This window comes from Vipera berus (assembly GCF_964194415.1).
Source record: "Vipera berus genome assembly, chromosome: 2".
Lineage (NCBI taxonomy): Eukaryota > Metazoa > Chordata > Lepidosauria > Squamata > Viperidae > Vipera > Vipera berus.
The window spans coordinates 156,635,994-156,650,706 of NC_138203.1; the positions used below are offsets into that span (position 1 = coordinate 156,635,994).

Sequence of the window (14,713 nt, forward strand, 5' to 3'; positions counted from 1 at the left end):
TAAGCAAGGAAAGGAGGGGCATTGCAATATTTAACTTGTGCCTCCCACTACAGCTTGCTTGATGTTAAGATTTCTTGGTGGATTTTTTTATCATTATTTTTATTTCAAGCAAGCCTTACCATGCAGATGGAGTACATGCGAAAAAGAAGCGTCTGCCGACAGACTGCAGTGCTCTTGTGGAAAAATATAATTCTGAAATGGAGGATGAGAATGCAGAGTTTTCAGGCAAGTGCCAAGCAGCAACTTTCACTTCAGTGAAAACACCCCTCCTTCCCCCACTTCTCCTCTCCTCTGAGCTTCTCCTCTTCTTCTGGTTTCCTTTCTCTTGTTTCTAAAGGATGAAAGTTGTGAATCTAATGCCAAAAATTGGACTAAGGACGATTTGTGTTGTGTTTATCGTACAACTTGATGAATATAACTGGTTTTGGAAAGAGGAGAAGGTACTCATGTGGGAACTAGCATCTGTTTTTTGGTTCTAGATCAGCAACAGACTCTGCTAACGGTCCTTGATGTCTCAAGAACTGTTCATGCAAGATAAGGGCACAGAATAAGATGGAACGGGTTCAGCTTCAGCTTAGTGATGGACACCAATATTTGACTGTACACTGTCATAGCAGGAATGGTCTCACACTGGGAGGACCTCCAGGGTACAAAGACAGAAGAAGAAGAAAAATCAGTTTGTAAATGTGAAGGCCAAAAAGTCCAATAAATAAGTTTAAGAAAGGAAAGTTAAAGGATCTTTAACTCCTTGCTAAAGGAATTTTAGCAACTTTCTTGAGCTGCTAACATTTCTTTGTTACAACCAAAAAGAGAGTACACGCCACCCATTCAAAAGCTTTCCTTTCTGTGCAATATAGGGAGAATAGAGTAATCTTTTGAGTCTCAAAATTAAAATTGTAATGCTTTAGGAATAAGGGTGGTTCTAAAAGCATTTTTTTTAAAAAGTGTCCTCCCATCTGCCATACACCAGTATGCTGAATTCAGGATGCCTTTTGGGGTTAAGAATAAATGTGTGTATATGAAAAGGGAGCAGAGCTTCCTCACTAGCATTACAACTGCTCCCCATGCATATTTTATATGTGCTTCTGTAGGGTGTGATGCAAATAGACACATACATGAAAGCATGATGTGAGAGTACGCATGTATGCAACATTGCAAGGTCCAACCTCCTAGATTTTTTTTTGCTATATTCTTATTTGTGTAGATCCCAATGATATGCCTATGATTCAAAATAGAATTGCCTTGCTGCGATCATTCCAAAATACTGTAAAGGGTGTTAATAAATTGGACTTATTTCACATTTCCAGGAATTGTTTACTTCCCTGGTTGTCTTCAGTATAATACTGTTAGCAACATTTGGATTAATAAATGAGAATTCTGACGAAATACCTCATGCTCTTCTTGGGAAACCTTCATTTAATATTACTGGAATTAAAATTTTGTATGCTCCAAATACTAAGATGTCAAGAGAAATAATGAAGAAAATAGAAATACTCTCTCCTCTAAAAGGTATAACGCATCTGTTAAAATGTTTTCAAAGACTTTAATAGAGGCTAATTTCAACTGGGCTCATTTTGATTGAGTTTGGTAGCTATAGAAAAATGATTGTAGGAATCCTCCACTGCTGTTCATCTGTTATGTATGTCAGTTGAGAGAAAGTGAGCAAGAGAGCCAGATAGATTTAATGGTTAAATGAAAAACTAGCTTGCGTCGCACCGCCTCCACAATGACAATGCGCTTCACAATGCTGTTACAGGGTGGTTTCATTCCCATGCAGGAGATTTTTTTTTTTGCAGGAGGAATTTCAAACCTTCTAAGATGTTATGACAAGTGCTTCAATTTGAATGGCGATTATGTCAAAAAGTAATGTAATGTTGTATTTTTCTAATGTGTATAATACAAGTTCTGTATCTGCAAGTGTCTGTCATTGATAACCAAATGGAGTTTTATTTCCAAATTGCCCTCGTATATTGTGATCAACCGATTTCATATAACCTGATAATAAAACCTGTTTTTAGATGGCTATAGCCCTGTTTTTCCTATATGAGAAGCAAAAATTAAACAATTTGGGGTTGGGTTTTTTTTTGTAGATTATTATGATTGGTGAACATAGCCAATGTGTTATGCAAGGAGATATGTTTGAGATCAAGACACCTATCGAATAGATGAATGAAAAGGCATTTCTGCTTGCCTATCTCACCTCCTTTTATTTAGCTTAGGGGCTAACAGAGTCCAGGCTATAAGATTAAATATCAGTCTAGTTTTTTAATCCATTATTCTTTTGGCCAAATTTTTTATAATAACCCTTGAAATGGTTAACTGATACAGCTAATGAAACATCAGCATGCAAAGACATTTCTCTTTCCCTGTCCTGTGTAGGATTCCACTTACTGACATGATTTCTATACTAAAGGTGTTGAGACAAAAGTGATGGAAGATGAGAAGACTATGAAAGATGAGAAGGCCATGGCATCAGAGCAGGACTTGGACGTAGATATTATTGGAGTTATATTTCAAGATGAAATTTCCTATCGACTCAGATTTCCTATCTACAGAACAGTTACCCCACACAAAGATCTTGCTGTTATAGGTAATTCAAGATGGCTGTGTGTTTCATTGTAGATATTTATGCATCTATAGAAGTGTTTTTCATCCCTGGCAACTTCCACTCAGCTTAGGTGGCTGGAGAGTTGAAGTCCACACATCTTAAAGTTGCCAAGATTAACAAACACAGGTTTACAGTCAGATGCAGGTGTAGCATCATATGTTCATATGATATTATATATTTGCATACATACATATAGTGTGTGTGTGTGTGTGTGCGCGCGCATACACTTTCAACATGCTTTACAACATTTCATTTTTAGAATGACACTACAATTTTCATTTACAGGGATACACATATGTGCAGGTTTTAACTGGCACTATTTTCATGCTTATTTATTGGGGATGTAATAATGCAATTTGTGTCATGAATTTAGAATATAAGCCATCAGAAGACCAGCATGGGACTGAACAAAATCCCTAAGTTTTAGGGTTAAAGTTAGGATTGATCATCCAACGGAATAAAGAGGAAGTGGTGTAAAAAGAGAGATAAATCAAGACAAATAGTAGCTACTTTAAACACAATAAGGAGGATTATGTTACAAAAGTACAAGAGATATGTTTGGAGTTATGCTAAGTGGGAGTTTTTAAATACCGGTACTCTTTCAGAGTATTTCGTGGAATGACACTGTGAAGAAACCTGTGAATTAAAAAAAATACAAGAATAGAATAGAGCTGTAAAGGACCTTGGAGGTCTTCTAGTCCAGCCCCCTGCTCAAGCAGGAGGATCTATAGGCTTACCGAGATTTACAGCCTCCTTTGCAGGAAAGCAGACAACAAATTTTCTCAAAAACAAAGTGGTAAGAGAATACTACAAAATGGCAATGAGGGAAAGATACTGTGTAATCTGTAAATAGAAGAAACAAACATTACAAGAATATAGACAAAGAAAACAGAAAATAGCTATGATTATAACAGGCAGAGAAAGTGGACAATAATTTGACAAAATAAAAAAAAAGTATTTTGGAAGTTAAGAGGACAAAATGAATAGTCTCCAATTGAATGATTAGACTTAAACTATTAGGAATGCTTGCTATGGTGTTAGAAGCATATTAGATGGAGATGTGAATATATAAAGGAGATGCTACGTTATTGAGACTGGGAACTTAAATTATTTGCACTGAATATTAGACAGATTGCATAATAGCAATAAAAAGCATGGATCTGAAATTAATATATCAAACCTCAAAATTGTTATGGTTCACAGGGAAAACAAAATGAAATTGGCAAGTTGTAAATAAATGGCAAAAAATAGAGCAAGTAAATGAATTTGTGTACTTTGGTAAAATGTTTACTAAAAATGGAAAAACAGATGGAGAGGATCTGTTAATAAAGCTCTACTAAACTGACTCTATCAGAAAGCTCTGAGATTGGGTGGCTTATAAACTTGCACCAAATATGTGGTATTTTAATTCTTTTTGTTTCCTCAGTGTGGTGCATTGTTCTTGCATTATTATTATTGGTTTAGGTTTGGTTTTATATATTTTTATATTTTTGTATGTCACCCTGAGTTGCTTTGTGGTTAGTTGGCTTATTAATTGAAATGATAATGATAATAATGTGCAAATGCTGACTGGAAGACAGGAGCTAGCTTGTTGTCTCAGGCAAGGAATGAATGTTTGTCAAAGGAAGTGAAAATGGCTGAGAACAAACTTCTGCCCACTTTGTTAAATGAACGTGGGAGTGGTATACGTCAGGAAAAGCATAAAAGTATTGAATGTGGTACCAATAAGTTAACCGCATATATAATATATTTATTGTGACCATATGCCCTTTATTATAAAGGATGGTCCTTTGTTTCAGAAATCTGTTTAGTTTAATTTGATTTAAATATTTTCTTGGTTTCTCTCTTGAATTTTCTTTTATAAAACCAAGTTATAAACCGAAAAATTAATTTTCTTTATACTTATACTAAACCCTAACCCTTTTTTCAGGATTGTCTTTTATTTTTTTCCAAGAAAATATAGTCATGTAAATATATCCAACCCAATTCAATAATGACAGCACTTAAATTAGAGTTTTCAAATAAAGGGTAGTTTGAATGGAAATAATGATTAGAAACAGCTCCCATTTTCTTCTTGACTTTAGATAGGAGGATGTGTTGAGCCGTGTTTTGTTTAAGATGTTGGCAAGTTATATTGCTCTATTCTTATGTAAGATAATTTTGGTTGGCCCCAGTACTTCAGGTACCTAAGGAAGTCAGTGAAGTTGGGAAAAAGCAAAGTAAAGTTCTTCCCTCTCTTTGCTCTTAGAAGAGAGGGAAACTCAGTGCTTTCTGATGGGCTGTTTTGTTCAAGGCCTCAGTGCATTGTATCATTTTCCTGGAAATCATCCAGTCCAGTGAAATCCCAACTTTTTCCCAATTAATAGGGACTGGTAATTTACAAGATTGTACATATAACATTGTAAAAGTCTGCTTCTCTTCTCCCTTTTTTTGTAGATACCTGTTTCAACTTTTCCTCAATTTACTGTAACAGTCCAAGGTATTGGACTCAAGGCTTTGTCTCACTGCAATCTAGCATTGACAGTGCACTTATTGAAGTAAGTTAGTGTTGAAAGAAAAATCTTCAGGTCCAGTCCAAGCTGGGAATAAACAAAATGGAAGCTGTTTGGAAAGAAGGCTGTTGTTTATTTAGTTGCCAGAAACTTCAGTAACACAGCATGTATCTGGGGTGGCTGACAAAATGGATGTTAGCAGCATTGACAGTAGCTGAGAGTGATGGGTTTTTATACCTTCTTGGGCTTTTGTGTTTGGAGTTGTTCCTGTTCCTGTGGCATTGTATTTGAGGCTCTTCCTGTTCCTGTGCAATGAACTTTGACCTGAGCTTCAGTGTGCCTTTTTGGTATTTTAATGGGGTGGAGTAATCCTCCTAAAGATCATGTTCCTTGGAGTCTTTGTTTTTTTCTAATCCCATCACCTTAAACCTTCTCTGGGGCTATGGCTGAAGGCATTTTGCTTATTAATAAGTAGCCCAGTCTTTCTGAATAGGATTATCAAATCTGCATTTCTACAGAGCTGGCTTGCTGAGTTTCTGCTTGCAGGAGAGGGAGAAGTTTCTGCACTTTAAGATTTTCTCCCATTATTACTTTAGGAAATATAATATTCTGCTCATTTAATATCCCCCAAAATATTTCCTTCTCAAGGTGTGTGTGTGTGTGCTAATTTCCTACAAAAGTAAGTCTTACTTTTATCTGCAGCAGTGGCAGCCACATTTTCTCAGTTTTATTTGAATGACTGCTCTATTATTTCATTTTGTATGCAATTTTATATATTTTGATAAATATGACTGCTGTTTATCCTACTCACTGCATCTGGATCACCCTGGGCTGTAGAATATATCTTGTTCTAATCTACTCACAGTGCAGACAAGTACTTTCCTTTTTTGATTCTAGTATTAGATCATTGTTAGGTTCCTGTATCAGATTAATAAATTAATCCCCCCCAATATATATATACCGTAAATGTGTGTATGTGTGTAAATACTTAACATACTTAGGGAAAGAAACCACTCTGAGTTCATTAGAATAATATCTGTCTATCTATCTATCTATCTATCTATCTATCTATCTATCTATCTATCTATCTATCTATCATCTATTTATCTATCTATCTATCTCTATCTATCTATCTATCATTTAACTATCTAACTGATAGTTAGATAGAAGAGAGTGAAGCCTGGGCAATTACATTATAAGGAAAAAAATGATTGAATTACCTTGAAGTCTTGTTTCTTGCTCCTCATATACTAAAACAAGCTTAATTCAAATATTGGCAAACATTTATAGAAAATATACTGTAGTGAAGACTTTTCCTTCCACACATACACTGTGGCACAGTCTTCTGGTCGAGATCAGGCTAGGCTTCTCGTTGGTGATTCAGAAGCTTTTAAAGACTAGATTGTTTCATGGAGCCTTCTCTTGATGCTTTTTTTTCTGCTTATAGTTTTGTGTTTCTTTTACTGTTTGTATAGTTGCTCTGGATGTTTTAATGGCTTTTTATCATCTGTGTAAACCTCTGAAAATTTCTTAAAGGTGGAAGAATAGAAATGTGAAAATAATTAAAGAAATTAAATAGGCATTTCTATATTTTCTACTTGACTGCCATTACTTCATCCATTTCTCCTGGGAAACATTTTTGGTTTTAATTCAGATATTGGCAAACAACTAAAGACAACACATAGCTGAAAACCTATAGGTAGAAATCAAGGTATGTAGGCATATTTAAAAATCAATAGAAGAAGTAGATCAATTTAGAGATATACTGTACAGTATATTAATGACATATAAATGAGGCACTGGATAATGTCTTGTAGTCTTGTAAGTGATGAGGACCCTGCTGCTTTTCCCAGCATTTACTTATTTGATCAGATTCTGCCTGCCTGCCTGCCTGCCTCTCTCTTTCTCTCTCAAAATTGTATAGCCACCCTTCTCACAAAAAAGCATGCCAAATCACCTATGGAAAAAAGTTATCAGTAATTTCAAAAATGTTTTTGTCTTTACTTTTAGAGGATCACCAATCACTCTGTTTGGGCAGAAATGACTTCTATTAATGGCATCCGTATGAGATCACCTTCTGTTTCCATAGCATCTGAATTAGGAAATGGTGTGTTTCTTTGGGCCTTATCACTGTGTTTTGCTCCATTTATGTATTTCTTGGCACTAACTCTTTCAAGAGAGAAACGGAAATTAAAGGAGGTGATGAAGACAATGGGACTACGAGATGCAGCATTCTGGTGAGCTACGAAATTGGCTGTAGTCTCCTTTTCTCAGCTGGGTCCAGCAGGTTCTTATGAGAAAGAAAGAGGATTAATCCATGCCATCCGGAAAACTCAGCAAAGACTTTAATGAAGCTCTGATTATGGAGCTGGTGCTGTAAATAATAGCTCCATGTTGAGTTCTATTCCCTTTGAACCTCTAAACACTTATGTGACTGATGGCATCACCACAGGTCCTTGTTCCCTCTTTATATAAATGGCTGTTTTGGTTAGCCATTCTGCAACTTAGTTAAATATAATTAAATATTCTTACATTTGCAATTTTACAAAACACTTCGGTAAATTACCCAATTTTGAAGGGCACTGAAATCACATGTACAGCATACTGTGTATGTTTTTATGCTAAATAGTGTTATTTATTTACAGAAATAGCTGTATTCTACCTATTTTGGGGCCTCAAGGTTGCTTACTTTTCCACAAAAGAAAAAGTTTCAAGTCTTTAAACATAAAGCCATCATAAATAATAAAACCTATGTATAACCTACCACTGTTACCATTCGTATATTTAAGGAAAAAAACAGTAGAGCCTTCTTGAAGATCAATAAGTTGGGTGTACCATTACCTCAGGCAAGATATTCCCCAAAATGGGGCAGCCACTGGTAAAGATCATTGTTAGATCTTTTACCTTACATAGGGTAAGGATCTCCAATACTGGCCAGAAGAGAAGGTATTGCAGGCATTTGAGAGGGTAACTTCAATTTATGAATTTATTATGAACTGGGTCCTCCCATAGCTGTTGCTCATTGGATGTAATGAAGTTTACAGTTGGCTTACCTTGTCCTCTAGGTGAGCATTTCTCTTTAAAATTCTCTCTTTCGACTCACCCATTCTTTTTGGTATTTTATGCAACTAACTCTACCAAAGAGTCTGCTAACGTTCCCTGTTGCTTCTAATTCTGCTTCTACCTCTTTTAATTTCTCAAAGATATCTCTGCATATAGATAGACCCTTGAGTGCAGCAGATGCTTTTTAATGCTCTCGAACATTTCTTTATACTGTTGAACATTTCTTTATGCTCCTAAAAACTCAAACAATGCTACCGTGGGCAGATGCACTTTAAAGCATTTCTCTTTCCATGGATTACCTACCAGTTTAAATACCCAATATCCCAATTTGGAGCAGATGTCTTTGGGGTGTATTTAACAACCTCTGCAGGTAGGGATGGGTTTACTCCCAAAAAAGATCCTCTGCTCATTTTAGAAAACTGCTTCTAGGCAGCTAGGATTTAATCACTTGGATCAATTTTGGCCGGACCAGAACTCAAGCCCAATAGCATTCTAGATGGATTTTACTCCACAGCTCTGCTATTTAAATGAGAATTAGCTGTAGAGAAAAATGAAAAGGGTACAAAAATAAAAAGACATTTGGGCTAGGACTTCAACATAGAAATAGTTCCATGGAGAGCAAGGAGCTTTACAGCAACTACGTTAATCAGCTGAAGATGTCAGTCTTCCTCCTAAACAAAAGAGATGCCAAAAGAGGTCAAGAAGAGCAAAAGGAAAAGACCCACAAAGCATATTACCTATGCAGATATTCTTTGATTACATCTGCCATTGTTTTACCAAGACTCGGCAGTCTGGGAAGAGTTGAGGGAGACATCTGCTTTATCTTTGTCTGGAAGAGTTATCCTTGGCTCCTTGGTGTTGGACAGCCAATAAATTTAAGTAAAATAATAATAATTTTATTTTTCTGTCACCCCTGGAATTGGTGTAGACATGGGGTCAAGGAAAGTCTATTGAAGGCCTCCACTCTTCTTCATATTGGGCTCCAGTTCCTAACATGACACTCCTGCCAAATGCCATTTAATGATAAGAGCTTCAGTTTTACTGAACAAGAGAACCCTTTCCTGCAATCAGTGTTGGACCATAATATTGAACTAAACTGGAGAAATAATTTAGGGGAGGTGGAGAAAAATCAGATAAATGTTATCAAGAAGGTTAACCATGTCTTTTTCTTCATAGGCTCTCCTGGGGTTTGCTGTACACCATGTACATCTCAATTCTAAGCATGGTGCTGACATTTTGTGTGAAAGATATATATTTTTACCTAAGCAGCAATTCTACATTATTTGTCCTGCTTTTCCTTTATGGAATTTCATCTGTAAGTCTTGGACTTTCCTTTTCTCAGTTAAAGTGATATGTTTGATGCACTATTTAGAATAAATATTTCTGTTCTGCTGGAGGGCAGTTTCTGTACCAGAATAAGAAGAAACTTTTTAAATATTAAATTAAAACATTTGTTTCTCAAGTGTTCTCTCTTTTTTAATAAAGCACCCTAACTTGGGAATAGTTTGAGGGATCATGGAGATACCAGTTTAATGAAAGTACACCTGGACAGATTATTTCCTTTATCAGAAAGTTCTTTTGTTTGGTTAGATGAAAGATAGGAAAAAGCAGACCTGTCTATTTTGCATTCGTTGACAATCATTTGATAAGTGAACTGCACCTTTCCAGATAATATTGAAAATATGACTATGTCATTCATTTCTTGATAAATTCAAGATTAGATAACTATTAAATGTTTTATAGACAATTATGCAGAATGTTCAGCTCATCTCAAATATGCCTGCTGACTGGCTTGGACTGGTTAAAGAGAACCTATTACTTCCTTATTTTTGGAAAAAAGTACTCTGATTATCACTTGACTGAAGATTAAAGATGCTGTATGGATGTTCCTATTAAAATATGTATATGATAAATGCAAGATAGAATGTGTAGGTGAGAAGGGAGGGAAAAGGAGAAGGAGGAATATTGGAATGTTTCAAATTGTTCAAGGATCAGAGAAAGTAGATCAGGTGGAGGAGAAGATGAAAGAACTGGATATATTGCAAGAAGGAGAAAAACAAATGTGTGGGAAAAGGTGGGTGAAGGTGGAAGATGAAGAAGGATGGAGTCAATATCTGAGAGAGAAAGCAGTAATATGGAGATGGTAGTGTCCAGAAGAATTGTTCTAGGTTAAAAAGTTCAATCATCAGTATTGAGTGGCAGAGCAAGGAAGCTAATAGATACTTATTCAAAATTATTGAGCATGGTGGCATTAGGAGAAGCAAAAGTAGGTGCCAGCTTCCATTTGTGGTCCCACAGTATTTTCATGTTGTCTGAATGCCTCAGCACTTAAAGCCAAATGGACTCAATTCTCTCTACTGCTGATTTTTTTCGACTCTCTTCATCTTGAGCATTTACAGTTTGGATATTACATTATTACAGTGATTGGACTCCATCTTCTCTTGTTTAGAGATATAAGAACCTTTTGGGAAATACAGCTATGGAAAGGCATTATGCACTCTCTTCTTATTAATTCAGTTTATCTTGAATCCTGGCCTGCAAACATCTATTGCAACAATTTGTGTTTTTAAAGTAGGGTGCAACATTTCCATATAAATACAAAACAATATTTCACTCATTCTATTGTATCTTGCATATTTGTAGAGAAAGTGTTTCCTACTAACTGCCAATTTCTTCTTTCACAGATATGTCTCTGTTTCATGTTGAGCTCTCTCCTAAAGAAGCCCAGAATCACTAGCTTTGTAGTTTTCATCTTCATTTTTTGTTTGGGAGCCCTCAACGTACCTACAACAATTGGGATGATATCTCCAAGTTTGGAGTTGATTTTGAGCATCTTCTGCCCATTTGCTTTTGGTGCTGGGCTTTCAAAGGTAGAGTGACAAACAGTATTTCACTTCAAATTTCTATTTTCCTAACCATGATGCAACTAACAGGAAACACATTTGACACTCACTTTGGTGTCATAGGTATTTCTCTTCCAAAGATATTTTGATAGGGATACATAGCAAACAGAATATGGACACACAATGGCATTCCATTATAATCTTTCCTTCATACTACTAGGATCCATGCTTCCATTTCAAGGGGGTTAGAATCGGATCAATAGTTTAACTTACTAAATAGTTTCATTTCAATTCTTTGTTCTTTCCTATGAAAATTTGTTTCACAAAAATGCTTTGTTCTTCTCACGCAGGTTCTCTATTTTCAAAAATATGGAAGGACATTTTATTTTACTGACTTGATGGTCGAACCATATGGTTATTGCTTGCTTATTGACAGCCTTTTATACATGCTGCTGGCTTTCTATTTTGATAAGGTTGTGCCTGGTAAGAATATTACTGTGAATATATTATAGTTTGAAGACCACATTTCTGCAAGTTGCTTTTCATCATCTCAAAAGCATCATTTTTGAATTAGGGATAAACTGTAACTGGCCTGAAAAATGGGGAAAAATAACAAAGTTGAGACAGCAAGTATTATATCTTTCTTTAGATTAAGTTGCCTGAAATTCATCTGAAGCTCATAAACACAACAGTCTTATTCACATATCATGCATACTTGTATGACCCATAGCCCATTTTAAAGATACCAGTATTACGCAAAGCACATAAATGGTGTAGAGTAAGCAAATGAAATTAAAGGTGGATGACAAGAGAGAAGGAAAACTCTCGTTTTGTTTTCTAAACCTCAGTCATTTTGTGGAGCTCATCAATTCCATTGGCTTCTCATTTTTGTGTTGGAATTCCATTCCCACTAATTTTCCCTACATGGCCAACAATTCCAATGCATTGCTTTCATACAAATCAGTCACTTTGCGTTCAGTTCACAAATATTCAGCACCCATTTATTCTGGGTCTTTAAGTCTCTTGTTTTACCAACCACAGTTCTTAAGTAACACATTTGCACTGCATTTACAGTATGTTTCTCCTGACATATTCAGCTCCCACTTACATCTACAAAATTGGCAGAATCTGCTTATATATTTAAGTGATTTCTGCTTCTCTTAACAAACTTCTTCACAACAGAATTATTCCACCCAATACTTTTCTACCAGCATTTGCACATCTTAAAATATTTCCATTCATGTTCCTATTTTTAGTAAATATTGCTATTTATACGTACTTGCAATTGTTCATTCCATTTTCCCTGTGAAATACAACCACCTTTCTCTTGGATACTACAATTTTCATTCTGCGTTTCTTCATAACACTCGTTGCAAATATTTGGGTCCTCAGCCAACAGAATTTAATCATCATTACCATCACAATCCCAACCAACACAATTAACAGTACCATAATAACTCCTTATACAATGCTAAAAATGTGCAAATTAGCCAAGGGGACATCACACCTCTTTCTCTTGCTCCCTGATCAGTATTAAACCTTTTGCCAAGCATCCCATTTATTCTCAATCATGTTTTACTTCCATCATCTACACTTCATGCAAACCATTCTATAATTCACACCTATTAACATCATTTATTTCTTCTAAATCTAATTTCTTCTAAATTCACAAGCATATTGTATAGTATATAATCAGAATTGTGTAAGCCATATTATTCCCTGTGATGTTCTATGGAAGTGAAATTTGGACTTTCAAGACACAGGATATTAACATTTTTGAACTTTGGTATTAGAGAAGGGACCTGAAAAATACCACAGACAGGCAAGGAAACAAACAGATGGATCAACAAACAAATCAATCCAGAATACTCGCTTGAGGTCTAACTATCGGACTCATATTGTCCTACTTTGGACACATTACACAAAGACCTAAGTTTGTGAAAACGATTCTAATTCTGGAAAAGGTCAAAGAAAAGAGAAAAGAGAACAGCCATCAGAAAGGTGGATGAACTCAGTTATAAGGTGATGACACTATTGAGAGACTGGCAAGACCAAATTAGAGACAGATTGTCCTAGATAAAAATCTGTGTGATCACTAGGGATCCACAATGACTTCTCAAACTCATACATTTCTAAACTTCTTTCTTAAAGTCTAATTGTCCTTGTATCCTTTCAGGCAGAATTTTTCCTAATACTTAGCCAGTCACCCTTAACAAACTATAGCATTTTTCACTGTCTTGCCATCATTTTTGACAATCAGCATTCTCACAATCATGTCATCTTCACATATATATTATACATAAATTGTAAGCAAACCACATTCATGTTGTGACATTTATTAAGTTACACCATCTCTACCAAACACTTTGCCATTTTTCAACGTTCTAACAGCACTTAAAATTCACTTTTCATCATTTTTTTTTCTTACATACAAACATTTATAGTATTCATATTTTTTTTTACTTTTTGACATACACTATCATCCCCATATTTCCCATATCATTCCTATATTTTAAAAATACTAATATCAGGACTATCTTTTCTCACTTAATGCCCTGTTCTCTTTTTATTTTATTTTTTGCAGCAATCTTTTTTTTTGTATTTTCTTTATCAGCCACTACTTCTTTTCTTTCATCTTTTCACCATCCTTTTTCACTGTGACTATCAGCTTAACATTGCACATTTTGGTGGCAGTTTGTAACATTTTTTCAAGCTTCATTTTCTTATGATCCTTTCCATTTACTCATTTGGGAGATTAATTTGTCTTCAAATAACTTTTCAAAGTGGACTGAGCTACAGTGTTCTCTCCCTGCAGTCATTCTGCCTTCATTTTCATTTTTTTCACTACTTTATTTTTCTCCATATCCATTTTTCACAGGATTATTACTTGATAATTACTGTAAACATGATTGTCTGACATTCAGAACCGCTCTTCATCTTTGTATCCTTCACTCATTCTTTCAGTCCTTCATCATAACAATTAACTGGATCATGCTTATAGATTTATATTCTTTTGCCCTATGTACGCATGAATAGACTTACACTTGAACACATAGTTAAAATAAGGAGATCTTTTTTCTAAATAGATGCACATCAAACCATCATCACTTTCATTCATTGGGCCAAATAGTTAGATCAATACTGTACTATTCATCCTTTTCCCTATTTGTCCACCCATATCATCTAGCAAAATGTTCCTCCCTCCCCAGGATCTCATTCACTCAGGATGCTACATGATATTGGTTTTTCCATTATTACTGCATACTGAAACATGCAATGTCAGTATCACCAACTCGTGCATTCCTATTTTCAAACACAACTGCAACAATCTAGATCAGCAGTCCCCAACCTTTTGGGCACCAGGGACTGATTCCATGGAGAGAGGTTTTTCCATGGACCGGAGGGTGAGTGGTTTTGTGTGCTGCCTGTATCTCGCAGATGGGGCTTTGCTTGTTTGTGCAGCCCAGTTGCTGGCATGCCGCGGCCTGGTACTGGTCCACAGATCGGGGGTTGGGGACCCATGATCTAGATGACCAATTCTTACTTTCTGACACCGATCTTTGCTCTTTCATTCATAATTAAAACCATGTCTTCATTTTCCTAAAGGTATGCCACAAGATCAGGCTGCCTTTATTCAGATTATTATGTCACTTCCCTTTATCTTAGTTTTATAGATTTGAAATGTATCTATTTTTGTTTCATTCAGT

The 14,713-nt window shown here is 35.6% G+C and overlaps 1 protein-coding gene across 1 annotated transcript in view; it reads left to right on the forward strand.

Annotated features, from left to right (window-relative positions):
• The first annotated feature begins 1,310 nt into the window (after positions 1-1,310).
• LOC308662846 (ABC-type organic anion transporter ABCA8-like) overlaps positions 1,311-14,713 on the forward strand; it is a 72,853-nt gene continuing 59,450 nt past the window's right edge. Inside the window, exons 1-7 of the mRNA XM_081318990.1 lie at positions 1,311-1,509; positions 2,414-2,590; positions 5,045-5,145; positions 7,111-7,337; positions 9,340-9,478; positions 10,848-11,033; positions 11,357-11,489. Of these exons, the coding sequence (XP_081175116.1) occupies positions 1,461-1,509; positions 2,414-2,590; positions 5,045-5,145; positions 7,111-7,337; positions 9,340-9,478; positions 10,848-11,033; positions 11,357-11,489 (1,012 nt within the window). The 5' untranslated portion in view covers positions 1,311-1,460. The remainder of the gene's footprint in view (positions 1,510-2,413; positions 2,591-5,044; positions 5,146-7,110; positions 7,338-9,339; positions 9,479-10,847; positions 11,034-11,356; positions 11,490-14,713) is intronic.